The 21,950-nt window shown below is 37.3% G+C and overlaps 2 protein-coding genes across 3 annotated transcripts in view; one reads left to right on the top strand and one right to left on the bottom strand.

The window, feature by feature from the left end:
* Nucleotides 1-21,950, bottom strand: part of LOC149225516 (CLK4-associating serine/arginine-rich protein) — a 57,422-nt gene that overhangs the window by 13,732 nt on the left and 21,740 nt on the right. For both annotated transcript variants that reach the window (XM_089377114.1, XM_089377115.1), the window contains exons 5-9: nt 9,167-9,449; nt 8,970-9,079; nt 8,778-8,825; nt 8,464-8,679; nt 8,013-8,114 (exon numbers count right to left, since the gene is read on the bottom strand). In XM_089377114.1, coding sequence (XP_089233240.1) covers nt 8,013-8,114; nt 8,464-8,679; nt 8,778-8,825; nt 8,970-9,079; nt 9,167-9,449 — 759 coding nt within the window. The remainder of the gene's footprint in view (nt 1-8,012; nt 8,115-8,463; nt 8,680-8,777; nt 8,826-8,969; nt 9,080-9,166; nt 9,450-21,950) is intronic.
* LOC149225517 (uncharacterized) lies at nt 583-3,675 on the top strand. The gene is made up of 5 exons (XM_089376834.1): nt 583-595; nt 1,143-1,147; nt 1,284-2,306; nt 2,421-3,464; nt 3,649-3,675. Exons 1-5 carry the CDS (start codon nt 583-585, stop codon nt 3,673-3,675), a joined length of 2,112 nt encoding a protein of 703 aa, XP_089232960.1.

Here is a 21,950-nt window from a genome sequence, read left to right on the forward strand (position 1 = left end):
CCTTGGATTAGAACTTCAAAGTTTAGACAGAAAATATGTCATCTATTATCTTTTTTTGATCGGAGGTTATACATATATACACTTCAGGTATTGTTTAGTAAGCTGGTTCTGGTTTTAAAAACATAGATCCTGACATGTAAACGACATGTAAACAGCAGAGTCTTTCTGGTAACCAAACATCAAAATATTAAACTTACCCTATGCCTTGCAATTGAGCATGTTAAATATTATCAAAATTCTACTGGTCTGGCATCTTGTAGAAATCTCAAAATATTTTGTACCGACTATGCAATCAGTTTGAAGATTTGTTGAGTATCAGAAAGGTTTAGAGGAACATAGATCTCTATAATGATCAGAAGCTATTGGACCTTGGCCCTGAAAGCAAAAAGAGAATTTCTATAGGACTGTCAATGCTTGAAAGTTGACACTCTACAATACCCAGAACATAACCTTGTTTTATCAATGAATGAGCCTTGAGGGCCGAGGCCACAAAAGAAGGCCAGCGAATAACTTAATTCACCATAGAGATATTTGTCTAGAGGACCGAATAGGCTGGTAGTTTGCTCCTTTGCTTTAGTGTGAATGGCAAATGCAGGTATGTTTAGAAATATATGACTTGTAACCAGTACCAATATTCCTTTAAAAGAGGCCATAAGATAGAAACTGTGTTAGCTGTGGATTGCTGGCCTGGACTGATAGAAAAAAAAATTTAAAAATCAAGCATATTACATCTAGAAAAACTTTGAAGTTTGTGTGAAGATCAACTTGAAGTTCTAGAAGTAGAAGAACAACAGTGTTATCTAACCATCAAACTTTTCAAAGTAAAAAGAGCAGCAAACAGTGATTAAAAATGAGTGAACACTGAACACTGAACAGTAACACTGAACAACAGTTTTTATCTTCATTAACAATTGTGGTTACTGCCGTAGGTAATCAGTGATATATATTATAAAGAAGATTAGAAATTTAGAAAATGTAAACCTGCAACTTCACTGTCACTGTTCACTTTTTTAATTTTCAGTTTTCAGTTTCACTTGTTACAGACTACAGTACACTGTCACATCCAGAATTAGAAATGACCAAGTAAATTTTTTTTAAATAGTAAAATACATATCTGATATTTTTCAATTTTCTTTTTTCAGTTTCAGTAAATGTTATCATCATTCATGGCAACTTCAAGTTCAGCCATGAATGAGGCAGAGGAAGTGGCACAGGAAATTGAATCAACCCAGAAAGTTGATCCAAAGTCACCACTTTGGAAATATGTCACTACTGTTGGGAAGATCCAAGGAGGTGGATCATTGGCATGGGTTTGCAGTGAGTGTAAAAAGGAGTTTAAGGGGTCATACACATGGGTTAAAGCACATTTGCTTGGGTTAAAAAACAATGGGGTTCGAATATGTAGTGGCCCACCTAAAGAGAATGGGAAAGATGGAAATGGTTTAAGCAAGGTAAAAATTGCAAAATATCAGAGAGAACAAGAAGAGGCAGATGCTAAAGCAAATGAAGCAAATCCTGCCTCCTATTTAAAACCCTCAACAAGGTTGGGAGCATCTTCATCAAAGCCTCCACTTTATTCTCATGGAATTGTTGGGTCAAAGCGGTCAAATTTGGGACCGCTTGAGAAGAGCTTTAATAATGATGCTCGAGAGATAGCAGATGCAGCTGTAGCCCAATGCATTTATGCAAATGGCCTTCCCTTTAATCTTGTGCGATCTCCTTACTGGGCAAAGATGGTAAAATGTTTGAATGAAGCCCCAAGAGGGTACAAGAGCCCTGGATATGAGAAGATACGCACCACATTGTTGAGTGCTCAAAAGTTAGATTTGGAGGCTAAATTAGCCCCCATTCGTGATTCATGGCTCATTTCAGGGGTGTCCATCATTTCTGATGGATGGAAAGATCAAAGAAATAGGCCTTTGATCAATGTGATTGCTCAAAGCCCACATGGGGCAATGTTTTTGAAGGCAGTGGATTGTGAAGGGCAGATGAAAGATTCTCAATTCATTGCTAACATCTTGATTGAAGCAATTGAATTGGTGGGGCCTGAAAATGTTGTCCAGGTAATAATTGACAATGCAACGGTGTGTAGAGCAGCAGGCCTAATTGTTGAAGGCAAATATCAACACATTTTTTGGACCCCTTGTGCTGTGCATTCATTGAACCTCATGTTGAGCAAGTTGGGGAAACAAATTGAGTGGATTCGAAAAATATTTGAAGAGGCAAAAGAAATTCAAGCCTTTATCACAAACCACCACATGTCCCAAGGCATCTACAGGGAATTTGCTAAGTTGGAGCTCCTTAAGGTACATATACTTTAAACTTTAAAGTTTAAAGCTTATTAATATTCAATCAAATTATGATTTTTCAAATTGATTGAAATTTGATTCTTTGAAACATTGGCATTTTGACACCTGCAGGTTGCTGAGACTCGATTTGCTTCTCACATCATAGTCTTAACAAGGCTCATGCAGGTGAAAGATGCATTACAATCAATGGTATGCAGTTCTCTTTGGAATCAATGGAGGCAATCCCAATCTGATAGAGCACAAGCAATGAAACGGTTGGTTGTTGATGATGAATGGTGGGATAAGGTGGAGTACCTCTTGGCATTTACTAAGCCAATTGTGGATTTGCTCCGTATGTTTGACACAGATATGCCTAATCTGGGAGAGGTGTATGAGGGCATTGATTCCATGATAGAGAAGATAAGGTTGGTTATAAATGCCAAGGAGAATGACCCAGATGAAATCTTTTACGGAGAAGTAAAAGATATATTGACCAAAAGGTGGAACAAGATGACCACCCCATTACACCTTTTAGCCTATGCACTGAATCCAAAATATTATGCTGCCGAGTTGCTACATGATCCAGAAAGAAGCGCACCAAACAAAGACCCAGAAGTCGCAGAAGGATTTAAAAATGCTTTTAGAAAGCTTTTTGTAGATCCTGAAATTGGGCTTCGGATTCGTGCACAGTTTTCTCATTTTGTGGGATCAGAGGGTTGGGGTTGTGATATTGAGTGTATGCGGGACAAAAGCAGATTAAGTCCAATTGAGTGGTGGAACTTCTATGGTGGGGCACTTCCACATATCCAAAAATTGGCCATCAAGGTCTTGTCACAGGTTGCTAGTTCTTCTTCAGCAGAAAGGAACTGGAGTACATACGGCTTCATCCATTCAGTGAAGCGAAACAGATTGGGCTCTAAGAAGGCTGAGGAACTAGTGTATATTCATTCAAACCTTCGCCTTCTGTCACACAAGAGAGATGAATACAAATTTGGGCCCACCAAATTATGGGACGTGGAACCAGAGTTGCCTGACTTGGATATGACATTGAATGCCATGTCTCACATGAGTTTGTTTGATTCGGAGCCATCACTGGGAATAGGTGCATGTTCAAGTGGACATGGAAGCAATGTTCCCACTCCCAGTGCCACTTCTAGAGAGGATGTGGAACTGGAAGTGGAACATTATAGGGGCATGAATGAAGACATATTTGATGATATGTAAAATTTGTAATTTATGATGGTGTTTTAACTTTTAACTTTTAAACTTTTGAACAACCATATGAATTATGAGTAATGATATTATGATAGTAGACTGCCAGTCATAGTTCATTTTGAAATTTGTACTTTCATTATCATAGTATGTAGTAATTAGTATGCATTATTAATTTTGGTAATGATGGTGTTTGTGTAACTTGTCATGTTGATAACTTGATGTTTGAAATTTGAAACAAAAACTTGATGTCTGATGATATGTTGAAACTTGAAACTTGAATCATGAATGTTATAATAATCGTTAATGATGATGGCAATGTTGAATGTTTATGCCATATGGCATATGTTGAAAGTTGAAACTTGAATTGATGATGATGAATCATGAATCATGATAGATCATAGATGATAATTTAGATTCTGAAATATGAATGGTAATATGAATTTTTTATTTTTTATTTTTTAATATATATATATATATATATATATTTTAAATTTTTATATATTTATTATGTGTCGTTTCCTGCCGTATCGTATCCAGATTTTTTGAAAATTTGCCGTATCCGTTTCAAACCCCGTACCCGTATCCGTTTTCTGGTAACTTAGGTTCGCCTTCTTCCGACAACTGATAATACTTTCCTTCACTCTTCTTTTGGCAACTTATAGCACTTATTGCAGAAACCCTAGATTTCATTAGAGACCTATTTCACAATGTATTCCTTCTTTTCCTCGCTTGGCAGGCTTTCTTCTTCTTGATACTTAGGCTAAAATGAGCCTCTTCTTGAGGTGTATTTCTGAGTTAGAGGCTTGCCCTCTTAACCCTACTGCAGATCAGATTCTTCGTCACGTGTGTGGATGATTTAAGGCTTGAAATGAGACTTTTAATTGCTCCTTTCCTTTGCTTGGGGTGAGACCCTCTTCACTTGAGATAGAAGTCTTCACTTGAGATAGAAGTCTATTAGAAGCTTCTTTTTCACCCAAACGAGATTTCTTGTAGAGCTGCAATTTCTGACTTGTTGCAGCAGTAGAATGTCCTCTCTTACCTTTGCACATGTGACGGAAAAAAGCCCTAAAAAACAGTCTCAAAACTCGAATTCTTCTCTCTTTCTTTCCTGCCCTAGAAGCACCCTTTTGCTCCCTTTTTGCACCTCTTTCTTGACTTGTCCTTCGCTGATTTCAAAGATCACTTGCTTGCTTCTTTGATGAGGTTGAATGACTCTATATATAGGAGTTTGTCCCTCCTTTTGGGCCGACTTGAGCTAGTGAGGCCAACTTGACTTTAAGTGCACCAAAATTCATTCTTTGAGCCGACTAGAAGAGGACACTTGTCTTTGCTTTGTAGGATCACTTTTGACACATATCTTTGACATAATTACATAGGTTACATAGTTTAACATGCCCACATGGGTCTTCAATAATTACATTGACTCTTTGACTTTCCTAGAAGCACTTAAACATGTGCTTGACCTATCAAATGGCCAAGAAACCCATTTTTGATAATGACAAAAATATTAATCCTTTTCTTTTACAAGCACAAAAGATCAAAATTACATTTATGAAGACCGAACCTAGTTACACTTTCTTCAACACTTCTTGAGTTCTTTCTTTGTAATCTTAGCCTTCTTGACTTGTTTGAGTAATTTTTCACTATGATCTTTGAAGCGCAAAAGTTCTCTATCCTTTTTATTACTTCCTTGTAATGCATATCCTCAAAATCGTTATATTTATGTTGTGACTCTTTCTTGTTTTGTTGAAGTTTGGCTATCTTGTCTTCTAAGTTTTTAATATGTGAATTTTCTTGATCTTCCAACTACAATCTCTCGGTACATTGGATTACATCATCTTGTAGGAGCAATGTTGGGTGTTCAACTTGCAAGTTGGATTCTATTTTCTTCAATTATTGAGCCACAAAGTTTTTATTAAACTCTGCCTTTTGTCGCTCAAATGTCGCTATTAATTGATTTATCTCTTCAAGAAACTTCGTATTTCCTTCGAATGATTGTTTGTGTCACTTTGATATTCAACTAAAGTAAAAGTTTTGTGACATTTTTCACAAACGACATCTTGATTTCTAAATGACTCTTGGCAATTAGAATATCCTTCTGAACAAAAAGGACATTTTGAAAAAAAAAACCAACACTCCTTATGGAGTGCATCTTTTTGCTTTTTTCTTGATTTCTTTTCTAATGGAACCTTCTTTAATTAATAAAAAGCTATTTAACAGTCGCTTTTAGTAATTTATTACTTTAAAACTAACTTGATATATGCCTTTTTTATATAATAATTAATATATAATCATTAATCTATAAAAACCCTTATAATAATTTTATCCATATAATACCCCTTCTAATAACTTTAGCCCTATAGTAATTCAAATAACTTAATAGTTGTTAAAAACTTGAATCCCTTTAAACCTCTCTTCCTTTTTTCTTATAAAATGATTTATAAGTTATATTAGTGGGCACGTCACTTAAATTTTGGCGATCTATTTTATTTATTTTAAAGCCCAGAAAATGGAGGTATGTATTTATTTTTCCTTTTGCACTTCTACACTTCTAGTTAAATTACTCACAATGGTGACAATGAATGGCTGAAATATTTTGCAGCAGCCACTCTTATTCGAACAACAGTTGTACTTCAACGATTTCAATACACAAATCACTGAACTTTCAGTACGTTGATTTTCTAGATGGTTGATTTTTACTTAACTCGAGAGGGCAGCTCTAGTTAAATTACTCACAATGGTGACAATGAATGGCTGAAATATTTTGCAGCAGCCACCCTTTTCAAACAACAGTTGTACTTCAACGATTTCAATACACAAATCATTGAACTTTCAGTACGTTGAATTTCTAGATGGTTGATTTTTACTTAACTCGAGATGGCAGTGTCTCCCCTTGGCAGCTATTACAGTGCTGACAAAAAATGGTAGTGTTGTTTATAGCACTAGTCACAGTTTTTATTCTAATGGCGGTGGCAAGACTTGGACTGGTATAATGAACATAAAGCGCCTATTGCAATGGGACGGCGGCTACCATGTCAGTGGCTGTGGAAGTTTGTGGGCGTTGTGGCTGCAAGACTATTGGGTGGCGAATGTCACTGTTAATATATATATATATATATATATATATATATATATATATTCTCTTTTTTTTGAATTAATATATTTTGACTTTTTCTTTCTCTTTTTTAAATGGCCAAAGGCCTGACAACAAAATGGAGAATCTCCAAAACTATGTAGTGAAATGCTTCAATCACAACAGCAACGAAGTTGAGGAAGAGTTGATGGCCAAAGGCCAAATCAGACTGATTCTATGCAGCGGTTGAGCAGCCAGATGGTCGAACAGCGCTGATACCAATGTTACAAAGAAAGTTTAACAAATGTATGAATGAAGAATATGATGATGAATGAGGGCCCACTTATATACCTAGGCAGGTGCCCCTTCATGAATGGTCATGTCCCTAGAGACATACCTCTTCTATACTAGTCACTAATTAATGATTATTATGGTTGCTATTATTATTATGATGATGAGATTGTTATAAATGAGGGCCCACTTATATACCTAGGCAGGTGCCTCTTCATGAATGGTCATGTCCCTAGGGACATACCTCTTCTATACTAATCACTAATTAATGATTATTATGATTGCTATTGTTATTTATATTTACATTATTTTTATATATATTATATTCATAACACATGGACACATTTCAAGGATCAAATAACATCACCTAACAACACACTATTTTTGTTGAGATGCCTTGTGCATTTTTGGCTTCAAATTCATCAAATCAAACTTGGAAAGGGTGAAAAACTAACTAGTTTACTTGTAAGTCAAAGTTTGACTTGCAACTCACAAGTATTCATAAGTGATTCTTGTGGTTTGATTTGCAAGCAAAAATTTACTTTTACGGTATTATCCAATTTAGGCAATGAGACCAGTATGACTTTCATGTCCAAGTCATAGTCTATGTATTACCATGCAGACTCTGATCAATTAAAGCCATTCCTATGACAAGATGAGATAAGAAAGATGCCAGATTATCCCAGCTAGAAGACTCTCAATTGAAAGGAGCTTTCATAATTTCATTATCCTGTCAATAAGGCATTTAAGGCAAAGTGGCTATGAGACAATTGTCCCTTGTAGAGAAGGCCAAGGGCATTGGGACATGTGTGTGGTGAGCATGGATCCAACAGAAGGAATGATAGATGAACCCATGCAACTGTCAAAAGAAATGTACACATTCAAAGGACAGTGAAGAGAGTTGAAGAGGAAAAACCCGTGTTTCAGGCACAACAAATTTAGAGGAATAGCCAAACAATCGCAACATTTTATCAGAATCTGCATGCGCTGTTTTCTTTATATCGTTAGAGAGCTTTAACACCCATTTCTAGTTCAGGATATAAGACATCATTTTAAATATGAACCATTCTTCCATCTAGAACACAAAAGATAAAACCAACATGATCAAATAAAGCAAAGCTAAGTTTTACCATTAGCAAAAATACCTGGCAGGTTGTTTAGGCTCTTTGTGATTTCTTTCCCAATCAGGAGTCACAGCTGCAGCTGGATCCATATGAAGAGCCTCAAGTATACGACCAGATGAAGGCCTGCAACATAGCAAAAGACATTAGAAGATGCCAACTATATCAAATTGCAAGATTTTATGAAGATTTTGGGAATTGACATTAGAATATCATTTCCAAAAAATCTTCAGGATGAGCCCATTTAGCAGGCAGCCCACCCATCTACTATCCACAAAGGGCCAGTTTATTCAGCTATTGTAACTCCAAAAGTAAGGGCCCACTGCTATAAGCTTGTGAGCCCTATGCAAAACCTACTGCAACATCACCCAAATTACTGCCTTAAGGGACCAATAGGCAGTATTAGAATAAGCTGCAGGAGAGCAAAATTGAGGCGAAGATATCGTTGCAGGTCTTAAAGGTCCAGTGCTCCGACCGGTTCAATAAATCAGCTTGAGATGGAGGTGATGGTGGTGGAGAGACTCCTGCTAACTTGAAATCATCTCCTTCTGCTGTGCCCCCAAATTCCGTAATATATTCAATCTTCGAGGTTGCATCCTTCGTCTTGTTCCTTCGTCGTGAGTTCTCATCACGTCCACGATCATAACGCCTGGAATATGATGGTGAAACTGATCGTGATCTTGATCTCGATCTGTCCCAGAAACAACAATGTTAGTTAAAACAAATTATTAGACGAGAAATTTTGATACAAAACATGGGCATTTTGTCATAGAATTTTGTCCACCATACATTCGTGATCTGGGATATGCTTCATATGTTGGACTTCTTCGGGGCTCCCTGGCAAAAACAAAAACATAAGACTGACAAATATGCAGAATTTCTTAATGACAGAAGTGGATCAAGCAAAGAGATGCCATAAGTAACAACGGGCATATTGTTTCCATAAGTACATGTGCTGAATGTTAAAACCTCACAACAGACCTATAAGGATCATGATAGGCAAGTCGACTCCCTGCCATGCGCGCAGCCTCCTTCTCCCTCTCTCTTTCCTGTTGAGAGGCTTTCCTTCTTTCCTTGCGACTGAGTTTTCTCTGTAGGAATAAATCAATTTAAGTTTGCAAAAACTATACATCATGAAATGAAAATGGTGAAAATACAGATAAAGAATGGCTCCAAACCATGGAAGGATCCCCCTTGGCCACCTCCTTCTGCCGCTTCTCTTCTTCCTTTGCTTTTCGGTCCATGTAAACAAGCCAATTGAATCTTTTCACTCCATACTCCTTTGCAATTATCTCAATCTCATCATCTTCACTGTCATCGGTACTGCTGTCCTTTTCATCTTCATCATCTTCTTCGTCGTCACTCCCTATAAGCTGGCTTTCTTCTTTGCCATCTCCTTCATATGCAAATCCAACTTGTGAATAAGTGCCTTTGCTTGCTGAAGGCACCTGTGGATTTGACCTGGTCATGGATACAATACTATGAGTATCTCTTACCCAGAAGCAACTATCATATGAATGAAAAACTATTCATCTCAGCTGTGAATACCAGTACATTTGCAATTAACAATGACATGTATTTGCCTTTTCATTATGCCATACACTGAAAACAATTCAGAAAATCAATCAGCTACACAACTTGCATATCTAAATCAAATTGAACTAAAACCAAAACGATCTACTAGTGATGAAGAACAAGCATGTTAGACAGTTGTAGTGGCCCGCGCCAAAAGGCTTAGAAATTTGTTTTTAAAAGTATATTCCTAAATTGAAAGTTGAAACATAAAAAATAGGTTTGACAGATATTTCAAAAAATAACTATGATTTCTAAATTTTGGCAAATGGCTGAATTTACTCCTTACACAAAACCAAACTGTCATCATGTCATAGTCCAGGACATAGACACTGAATATCACCCTTGACAATGTTTGAATAAATATTATTAAAACTTTAACCTTACACAAAACCAAACTGTCATCATGTCATAGTCCAGGACATAGACACTGAATATCACCCTTGACAATGTTTGAATAAATATTATTAAAACTTTAACCAAAAGCTGATTTTAGCATTAGTTGACCCTTCTAAGGCATGAGGTTACGTGCAATATTAAAGAAATCAAGCGGTTTGTAATAATCAGTCAATCAAGAAATTACATATATGCTCTGTCAGATTTTTTTTACCCTAGCCACTCTGCATTCTGCTTCCTAAATCCAGTTTGGCTCGGGCACTATGGATCCAGTCACAAGTGGAAATGGCCTAACACCTCCCCGCAGCTCTGAGATTGATGCCTTCTGTGAACTCATCTCCTCCATTGGAAAATCTTCCAAAGCGCAGCCCTCTCCCTTTGTGAAAAAAATTGGACAAAATCCCTGATGTCCATGTGCGGTCTCCTCTCTCCTGTAGTACGGCATTAAAGCTGCATACTCGAGCTCTGACTGAAGAGCTTACTGGTTGTTGAAATTGTAACTAGGTTCGGTCTTCATAATGTATATTTATCATTTATGATTTTGTAAAAGAGTCGAAGAGAATTTATTTGAGGCAAAATAAAATTATTTTATCATGTCCCATTTGGACATTTAAAAGAACAAGAAAAAATGAATTTTTAAAGCATGTTTTTGAGTCTCCAAGTTGACCAAGTCAGCCCTCCAGAAGTCACGTCAGTTCAGCCTTCACAGGCACTTTTTCGGATGAAGAAACAACAATATATTGGCATCTATTCTCCACCATTTTGCAAGTAATTTGGACTTCATCTGTCGAAGAGAAATTCAGATATCTGAGACACATTTCTCTGTGGTATATGAGCTTCCTGAGGCACTACTTTTCTGTGGTTGTGCGAGCCATCTGTAGTACATTTCCCTGTGGTATACAAACTTCATGAGGCGCAACACTCTGTCATTATGCGAGCTATCTGAGGCAGCGAGATCATGAAGCTTTGAGGCAGAAAGATCAAGGATTCTGAGGCAGTAAGCTTAATGTTTCTGAGGCAGTAAGCTTAATGTTTCTGAGGCAGCAAATTTAAGGACTCTGAGGCAGCAAGATTATGGACAGTATGAGGACCTTATCTCTGTGGTATGTGGCATCTAAGGACAGGCATGTGCCATCTTGTGAACAAATCTATGGAGGATTGACTTGGCACTTGAGAAAGCATACTAGTTAGTTTGTCTATGACTTGGATTTCTCTTGTTGACATAGATTCTATAAGGAAAGGATTGCTGTCTTTTCCCCTTGTGGGTTTTGCCCCGGCTACTGGCCTAATTTCTGGTGTCCCTTGTTTCTTGTGCAATATGATCTCTACTTTTCTTTATGTCTTTGAATGTATAATTGTTTGATGACTTAAGTTAATGAAGCAAATGCTATAAGGAAACGTATATATCAGCCACAAGTAATTATCGTGATAAGAAATTCTACCTTGCAAACGAATTTCAACACTGGTCTCTAGCCCTCTTCACGTGCTATGGGTATTTTGATTGACAAGAGCTATTTCCCATTGATCTTTGGACAAGTCACCCCCCTTCTTTTGTTGTAAAGGCTTCTATGGTTCTCTTTTTAAAACTAAGGAGCAATCTTATCTTCAAAAGTGACCCTTGTTCCCTTGAATCAAGAGACTTGTACCTTAACAGGTGGACTCCAGACCTCAATCCAGAAAATGATATCCCTTTCACTGACCCAGTCTGGGTTCTCTTACTGCATTGTGAGCTTATCTTCAAAAGTGACCCTTATTTCCTTGAATCAAGAGGATTGTACCCTAAACAAGTGAACTCCAAACTTCAATCTTGAAAATTATATTCCTTTCACTGAGAAAGTTTGAGTTCTCTTACTGCACCATCAACTTTATGGCTGGAATGAGTATATCATGAGAAGCATTGGCAATACACTAGGAAAATATATAGACAAATCTGAACCGAAAGTTATGTTACTGGATCCGTCAGGCCCAACGGCTCGATCAGCAGGTCCCCGGATCGGATACGGATTTAGATCCGGATCCGCTAGGATCCGTCCAAGATTCGTTCGTAAGCCTGTGGAATGTCAAGGGTGCATACTCATGTTTGTGTCATGCTGCTTTTAAAAGTTAGGGAATACTCTGTGTCTGCATCATGCTGCTTTGGGAACTGCAGGCAGACCTCCTTTCTATATATAGAAGTCTAAGGTGACCTTGGGAAAATCGTCATAACTCTCTTTGAGCATCAGATTCAAATTTCGTAAGAAGTGAAAGAAAGGGGACGGACTACAGTTTGTTGGGTATCATTTTCAAGGTCGAAGGTCAAAACAGTGACGTGGCACGTCATACAAGTTTGCTCTACTAAACCAAACTATAACCAGGTCATCGCGGGACATTAGGCATAACTCTTTCTTGGAGAATCCAATTTCAATCAGACTTGTGGGGTTGGAAAGAGGACTCAGAGGGCTACCATAGGACGAAATTTCAGAAATTGGAGACCCGAAATTACAGAGTTACTATCGTTTCAAGATCGAGCTCCTAAAAGCAAGAATCCGATAACTTGGATACTACAGATGGAGCAATATTTTGATCTACATGATGTGCAACCGTTCCAAAAGGTACGTATTGCATATTTATATTTAGAATCGAATCAGTTTGTATGGTGTAAAGGGCTTTGTTCTCGTACACCACTTGTCACCTGGTCAATTTTCACAGAGGAAATGATAGCACATTATGAGGATACAAAGAACAACACCTTCTTTAGCCAACTGATAAATCTCAAACAAAAGAGTTCAATGGCAGAGCACATTGAGGACTTCCAAAAATTGAATATAAGGATAAATGATATCCCAGAGAAGAGCATAGGATTGAAGTCTTCATAGGGACTTTAAAGGATAACATCCAGCATGAGGTTCGCCTTTGGGAACCTGATTCATTAGAGAAAGCATTTAGGGTGGCCAGAAAAGAGGAAAGCAAAATTATGGCAACAAGGAAGTCTACTAATCACAACTCTAAAGACGGAAGTGTTGCTGCTCCTCGCCTTCCACAACCTACAAGGTTGACACCACAACAGTTGGAGGAAAAAAGAGCAAAAGGGTTTTGTTACAGTTGTGATAGCAAATACACTAAAGGTTATAAGTGTGCTGAGAATAAATTATTTTACAAAGATTGTGAATAGAAGGAAAAGGAACAAGAAACGTCAAAAGAAGAGGTTATACACCAGGTACCAACCCCAGAGAAAGAAGAAATGAATCCGACCATATCTTGTAGTGCATTGGCAAGAATTACCACTCCTCAAACTCTCAAGATTGATGGACAAACGGAGATAGTGAACAAATGTTTGGAAGGATATCTTCGTCGCTTTATATCTAATAAACAAACACAATGGGTCAAGTGGTTACCTCTAATTGAATGGTGGTATAACACTTCAGCAAAAATGACCCCGTTTATGGCACTTTATGGATATCATACACCATCCATCACATCATCTTTAAGAGAAAATTATAAGGTTCAAGCAATGGAAGATCACATCAAGCATCAACATGTTCTCCAACTTTCAAAGGATAACCTCACTTTAGCGCAGAATCAAATGAAACAACAAGCGGACCAACATCGCAATGACAAAAGTTTTGATGTAGGCAACTGGGTATTTTTACGGCTACAACCATACAAACAAATGTCCCTCAAGCAAGCTAAGAAGAATAATAAATTATCACCAAAATACTATGGTCATTACAAGGTGTTGCAAAAGATTGGTGCTATGGCATGCAAATTGGAGCTTCCAGCATCTTCCCGAGTGCACCCAATTTTCCATGTTTCGTGCTTAAAGAAGGTTATAGGTGATAAGCTCCCACTTCAAACAATATTATTGAAACTTGACGAGGAAGAAAAAATCATATTGGAACCTAAAGAAGTCATGGAAATAAGAACCTGGCAGCTACGAAATCGATCAATTTCATAGTATCTCATCAAGTGGAAGAACTTAACCACTGAAGATTCTGCATGGGAGGATGAGAATTTTATACGGAAGCATCCATAACTACACAAGCATTGAGAACAACACTTTTTGAAGGAGAGGAGCATGTTAGGTCACTATACTACTAGTGTAGCCCCTTATTGTTATTAGTGCAACCACCTTATTGTATTGTTGTGCCCATGTAGTCCCCATATTTTTATTATTGTGCCCCATAGAAGCCCACTAGTATTATTGTTGTGCCCTTACATTATTATTGTTATGTCGACCTTGATTATATTGTGACCCCTTATACTCCTATATATAGAAAGGAGGTCTTGTCATTTGTATCATCCAAGAATTGTCCATTTGTGTAATGTAAAGGAGGTTGACCCCTCGAAGAGGCTTATTTTGAAGTCATTGATCTATCTCTTCTTCTATTTTGTGAGTTGGTTGCATAACAAAAACAAACAAGAAACAACAATCCAAGGTGTCTAGCAGCTAGAGATGAGAATCTAGAGATCATCCTCAACAAAAACAAGTATGGAGTTTTATCCCAAGGTGAGAATCTACCAAACATGAAATGTTAGTGAAACCAACTTTAAAGTTAAAATGCAAGGATCTCTTTTAAAATGCCAATCTTGGAAGAAAACCCTGAATCAAGCCCAATCCCTGAGAGCATATGCCATTCCTCAGATCATAAGTAAGAAATATACCACTCCCCTTCTAATGCCCTGTACTCCTCAAGGATCGAAGCCAAGCCAGTTGATTCTTATCCCTCAACTGCAACTAAGGAAGAGAAAAGAAACAATCAGGAAACAGTTGAAGTTAAAACAACACGGAATACTAGAAGGAAATCACACAAGGATGTTAGGGAAGAAATCCATAAGCTCAAAGAACCAAAGTGGCCAAACCCTCCTAAGGGAGGGGTTCATAAAAACAATAAGCAATGATGAAGCTAATCTTCTAGAACCATAGGGGAATGGACTCCCTCTCCAAGAGGAATTCTCAGTGATTCCAAGCTTCTCACAAAAGCAAACATCAACAACCTACTTAACAGTAGAAAAGTAGCCATCGTGGATTTCAGCACTTGATCAAACAATCCAACAGGAAAGAATAGGCTAAACAATCAACTATTTATTTAGCTTCAATTGTGGCTTCTCACAAAAGCAATCATCAAGATATGCAATAGATAGTTCAACGAGCCAATCAAAGAATCAGCCAAGTCAACAACAAAGCCTTGCAACTTCAAATATTCTTCATGGAGAAGTCCATGGACTTGCGGTCCAATATCATAGCAAGGATTTCCCCAGGCTCATGAGAACAACTTTGTCTTACACTGGATACAGAAGTCCTCAACTCTTGTCAGAAACATATCATCAATACATAGCAAAAAAATCGCAGGTTCATCTTTGGATCAGCATTGCTCTAGCCATCTTCATCTCAGAACTGACTTCTTTTCGTCATAGATCAAACCGTGCTTCAAACATGTTGATCGTATCTGCTCCCTCTAAGTCCAGAGCTCATCAAATCACGAGTCTTCTTGTCCCAAGCTTTGGTCTTCCAATATTTATTGCAACAGCCTTAGCAAGCTTCATCATGTACTTGCAATCCTCAATAGGAGGCCAAGGAAGAGCAAATACAACAAAGCAATATATGCAAAGACACAAGACTCATAATAAAATAACAATAGAAATAATCAAGAAAGAGATAAAATACTTATCTTTTGAGAAGGTGTCAGCTCCCTCTTGATCTTAGCCTTCTTGCATCCAATCAACCTCGTCCACATGATCATCAAGGAGTCAACACACATCAACATCAAGAGTTAGTACATCTCCATGCGGCCTTCCTTATTTTGTTATCACATGTTTCCACGATTCCTTTTTAACGTCATTTTTCAATCTTCTTGCCATTTATTTTCCCATGACTTCTCTCTAAGTGCTTCTTCTTTAACATAAATTGAATAGGGAACATATTGTCCATATTCACGAATGTAACATAGGATTCATGGCAAAGTGACCATTCCATTGGAGTAGATGTTATAACATAAGATTGGCAATAATGTCTTTCATGTGGTCAAACATTCAATCAATCATGGTGGGAGATCAGTAATTAACACCTTTGATTACATCTGCAAAGATATGCCTCAACTACAAGGGACTTAGCCCTTTTTACCACAAAGAGATCTAGGATTATAATTCAGATCATAACCATAGGCATTTGTAAATAGGTCGGTCTGTTTTGCAGTATGATTTGTTATTCTTTTATGTAAAGAACCTAAGTCTAACATTAAATGGAGAATTTAACTCCACGGAGATGATCTATTATCGTATATGATGGATTTCATTCATAACAACTTTTGTACAAACAACAGAAATACAACGATACCAATGAACAGTCAAAAAAATTGTTTTACCACAAGGACTTAAATTTATGAAAACTCAGTGCTTAAACTTGTCATTGTTCCACTGTGATGGCACACTCGGACTTTTTCTCGAACTATTCCACAATTATGCACAAACTTGTCAACCATAGAGTGAATTCAGATTTTATGCTCATAACCTTAGGATCTCTTCACAAACCTTTGAATTTATGCTCAGAACTTGGATCAAATGCTAGAGTGAGAAAAGGAGTGACTTCTTGATTTCTTTCTAGACCTCCTTGACCTCATTAACCACCTTTGCTTCATTTTCGACAAGACTTCATCCACAGAAATATACTAGTTCGGATTTGTCCATTATACCATGGAGATGAGGCTCAAATATGACAAACTCGGATCAGATCATGAGGCTCAAATATGACAAACTCGGATCAGATCATGAGGCTCAAATGACTATCAATACTAATGTAATTCAGATACCACATAGAGAGAGTTTGGATGCTTCCAACCTTTGGACTATCAAAGAGGTATATCACAGAAAAACTCAGACGTTCTCTTTTCCTTGATTCCTTACTTAAACTCATCACATCCAAACTTAGACTTTAACCACAAAAAGAGAATTTGGGCTCAGATTACAAAGGTTTCATACCACAAACATGGATTACCTTATCTTTGTAATTGTTGTCATCTTTGTAGTAGTCGTATTCATCAATTGTAGTTTTGATTGCCATGAATAGGATTGCAGTAATGATATTGATGATGAGTAAATTGATGAGGCAATCCACAAAGCAATACACAAATCAAGGTAGCCTTTACTTCGATCAGATTGCCTTCACACTTGAATTTTTCATAGCATTTGTAGCACAAGGATACACTCCAAATTTCGGACCCCTTTACTATAGACTTTGGACTAAACAGGGATCATGCTCAGAACTTAGGGCTCGAATTCGCAATTGAAACTTGACCCTTTTCTCACACTGGGAGATCAGTCCATTTGTATCATCATGTAACCTTAGACTTCGAATCACAAGATGAGTCTCAAATAGCCTTAGTCTCAGATCAAGGGGCTTGTCATTTAAATGCCATTACAGACTTAGGTCTCCAATGACTTCGACTTTACCACAGAGACATGTCACAATGCAAAACAATATTAAGCTAAGTGACCTGACATGGGGACATGGGACATGCAGGACACAAGGATACCAATGTCTGTCATGAGCACGTTGACCCCTCGGAACAGGACATGTTATATATTATATTAATAAAATCTCTCTCTCTCTCTCTCTCTCTCTCTCTCTCTCTCTCTCTATATATATATATATATATATAGATATATATATATATATTAAAAAATAAATATTTGTTACACAAATTCTCATTCTTGATACAAATTCATTGATTCAAACATAGATCTTCATCTCGACGTAGGTTTTACAAAGAAACATTATGCATACAAATACAATTGTGGCAGATTCATCAATGATCCAATAGGAGAAAGACAAGAAACTGCAGCTTTCTCATTAAGTCATCAAAATCAAAATGTGTTACATAGGTAGTAGCAATACAATGGCAAATAGAAATAGCAAATACAAAACAACTACAAGCCTTAAGGAAGTAGGTAGCTCATGAGTCATCAATCATCATCATCAAAATCAACATCACTGTCATCATCATGGTCACCACTGCTCTCCTCTACTGCAACCTCCTCCTCTGTATCCAATGTCATCTCTACATCTGTTGCTGCGGAGGATGACCCCTCAACAGTATCACCATCACCAAAAGTGACAGCCTCTAGCACTGGCTCATTAGGATCCAAGTTGGCCAATGTCAACTCAACACTGTTGTCCAAACCCATATCATCGGGAAAGACATCCCACATCTTTGTCTTTCCCTTCAACCACTCATCCCTCCACCTGTAAATAAGATGAATCGCCTCCAAAATGCTCCCAAACCCTTTGTTATTCGCTCCCACACACCCACACCAAGAGAGGCAGAGAAAAGTGAGGGAGAAATGACCAAATCCAGCCTTTATGGGACATCAAATCAAGGGACATGTGTCTCAGAATCGTGACATGATGGACTCGTTCCCCAGACACAATTGGAGGACACGTGTCCCACGAAATCGTGTTCGATTTGACCAATTTAGGACACGCAGAGGGTTTAGGACGCATCTGATTTCTGAGGTATTAAGCCTTCCAAAGGAGTTCAGAACATTCGGATCATTAATGCAAACCTACAAACTACAATTAACTAACATTGTGATTGAGCTCGAACTTCAAAAAATAAAGCTCTGATCTTAGCTTGGACTACTATACCGACTTCAGATTATGCTTCAGAGATGCAATTTTGGATTGAACAAATCACATTAATGCTCAGGTCCTATTTCAGAGAGACAAATTAAAGAGAGCTCAATGCTTCTTTAGCATATAAACCCTCTCGACCTTATGTACAAACTTTAAGGGAGTCTCAACCCTCTCTCAACAGCGAGAGATAACTCGACCTTGAAGCATAGAGAATTTTTTACCCTTCTTACATGCTTCACACAAACACTTTGGATTATTCTCAAATAAGCAAGCTTGGATTTCTTTATCACAGATGTGATGTGGTCTTTGTCTCAACTGCTCATCGAACCAGCTCTGGTGCCATGTGGATATTTCTAGGGAAAACAAGCTAGAACAATTTTCTTCAACATATAACTACTTCCAATGATCAATTAGCATCAATTACATATAAATAACATCTAATATCATTATGCAGTTATACAGAATAATAATAATAAAACAAAACAAAACAAAAAACAAAATCCAATAAACATGAAAGCGCTGTAAAATAACCATGAGCCAATGAGACAAGAAACACAAAAATTTATGCTTGAGGCCAGGACAAAACCCACAATGGGAAAACCCAAAAATCCTTCCTTATGAGAGAGAGAGAGTGCAATGTTCATCAATACATCAAAAATAAGACATCAAGAAAACATCTAACCAATAATCAAGAGCATCCCACAAGTGCCAAGCCTCCCTTCTGAAATTTGGCCCCTCTTTCGTCTTCTTCTTTCACTGGAACAGAGCTATGTTGAAAATTTGGCATCTCAGGGATGAATTTCTAAAAGTAGAAAGTCTCAACTATGACTTTCCAAAAAGAGTAAATCACCTTGCATCCATTGGAAATCAAGTACTGTTGATGGAAAAACCCTTTTGACAATCAATTAATTCTAATAGTTCAATTTCAACTTAATCATCAATATTATCATTACTATTATTATTATTCTTATGATACTATTATATTATTATTAAAAATAAATTCAAGTTACTCAATCATGCCTCTCAATAATGTTCTCTTCCACTCATTATTAGCTTGGCATATTCTTCTTACACTCTCATTAATGTTCTTACACTCAATAAAAGCTCGTCAAAAGATTCCTCTTACACTCTCTTACACTCTCAGTAAAGCATGTCATAAAAGATTCCTCTTATGCACTCTTTAATGCATATGTTACACTCTCTTTAATGGCATAAGTTACAAAGGCATGCATACCTTCTTAATGACATACATTTACTAAATGGGCATGTGTTACTCTCCCTCTTGGCATGTGAGTTACTCCCTAATGGCATGCAGTTGTAGCTCCTATATATATGTGCCTCATTCTTTCTCCCCTCACTACTTGTGCATTGTGAAAGAAGAACTCAAACTTGAGAGAGAGTTGAAGAAGATTGTGAGAAAGAGACTTGGAGAGTAAGAGTAGAACTTGGTGAGCCAAGGTTGATTCAGTGTTTCAATTTTGATTTATTTGAAGGGAAGGTTGAATCAGCGTGTGCATTTGTTGTTACTACCAGTGATCTTCATACTACAGCTTGATCATATTTGGGTGAACTTACTCATTCTCTTGATCTCTCATTGTACTCTATCTCTACTGAACAATTGATTTCTAATAAAAGAAGAATTTGATTGGGTTTTCCCCTTGTGGGTTTTTCCCTAGTCATTGAACCTAAATTCTTTGTGTCTCATTTTGTTCTTGGTTGTCTTCTATTGTGCATTTGATTTATGTTTTATCTACATTTGCTTATCTAATATTACAGCATAAAAAAGTTTTGTAATAGGTGATTGTTACAACATAGAACACCAGAATTTCAACAAGATAATCAAGTCACAAGTCGATATATCAAATGAGGAGGAGTGGTCTCCTATATATAGTCTTTGAAGGGGGTCGAATGGGTGGCTCCAAGGGCCCAACCTACTTGAGCAATTTAGGAGGCATAATATAATTCAAATTTTCTATTTCTTCACATGATAAAAATATCGACCATGGCTACTCAAATTCCAACACTTTTGGCTTGTGCCTTAGCCAGTGAAGACTACAAATTTGTCTTTCTCTAGCATGAGTGTGAGTCCATGAGATAGACTTCAGTTACGATGAGTTGTTTTCCAGTTTACTGGAATGGTTATCAATGTCGCATGCATAGTGTTGGAGCTCCATTTATGTGGAGTCTTCTTCAGTTTGACTACAAGATGAAGTGGCAATTACAAGTTCAGTTAGAACAAGTTAAGGCTTCGGTGTTGATTGGAGAGAGAACAAGTTAAGACTCCAACGTTGATTGGAGAGAGAATGAATATAACTCTCACTTAACTTGCAATCACAACTCGAACTTCTAAATTGAACTAGGCTTTCTTGCATGCTCGAAATCTATCTATAAAGAGGAGGACGAAAGCACATGATTGATCATTCTTGAGAAATGTGCATTCTTGAGGAGCAAGTGCGCAAGGAAATAGGAGCTCTTGTGCACTAGGAAATAGGAGAAAGTGTGCAAGGAAATAGGGGCTCCAATACACAAGGATTATGGAGCAGCAATTAGAGATTCTCAAGGCAAGTCAAGGCTATTAAGGAGGAAAACAATTGTGTTCTCAAAGACAGATTGTTGGTTGCAGTAGTAACGTGAATTGTAATAGATCCAATTGCTCAATAACAATCAATAAAATACCACAACAAAGAAAGTAGGTTTTCTTGTTTGGGTTTTCTATGTAAACAAGCATGTCAATTTTGTGTACACGTGTTTTTATCTCTCATGTTTTTCCGCTGCTTATAGATTGTTAAGAAACTTTGTATCTTGGTGAAAGTAAATTTGGTTTCAGTTTTAGTTCCCTTGTTTTCAGTAATTCATCTAAGTAGTTGTAGAGTTTCAAGAGAATTTAACAAACATATGTCCAAAAGCTTCTCCATCGCACATAACTTACAAGTTGGATGTTTGACCCATTGATGTGATTAACAAGCAGATGAGTGATTTGTTATGATTTCATAGAGTGTTTATCCTTGACCTACGCAATCAATGAGCTTAAGCCCTTACTCAAGGGTAGCACCTAGACTCAAGTGTTGCATTGTTGGGTGGAAAGGTACATCTTGGACATGATATCACTTTTATTGGCAATTTGGATTATGGAGCATTGGTTTGGTCTAGGGACTAATCATCAACAACGTTACGGGTTACAACTACATATTATTATGTTATTTATGGTATTATTTGGTAATCAAATTACTTGGTTGAACAAAGATGCTTAAGTTACTTGATTTTACTAGGAAAAAAAATCCTAATTGATAACACCCTCCTAGTGAGCACTATGTTGGGTAGGGCTATTACACTCCTATAACCAAAACTTCTGGTAAATATTAAAATCAACGCAATCCCTAAAAGGA

The sequence above is a fragment of the Pinus tabuliformis genome, chromosome J (genome assembly GCF_031772625.1).
Source record: "Pinus tabuliformis cultivar Carrire ecotype Pingquan chromosome J, CPIR1, whole genome shotgun sequence".
NCBI classification, from domain to species: Eukaryota; Viridiplantae; Streptophyta; class Pinopsida; order Pinales; family Pinaceae; genus Pinus; species Pinus tabuliformis.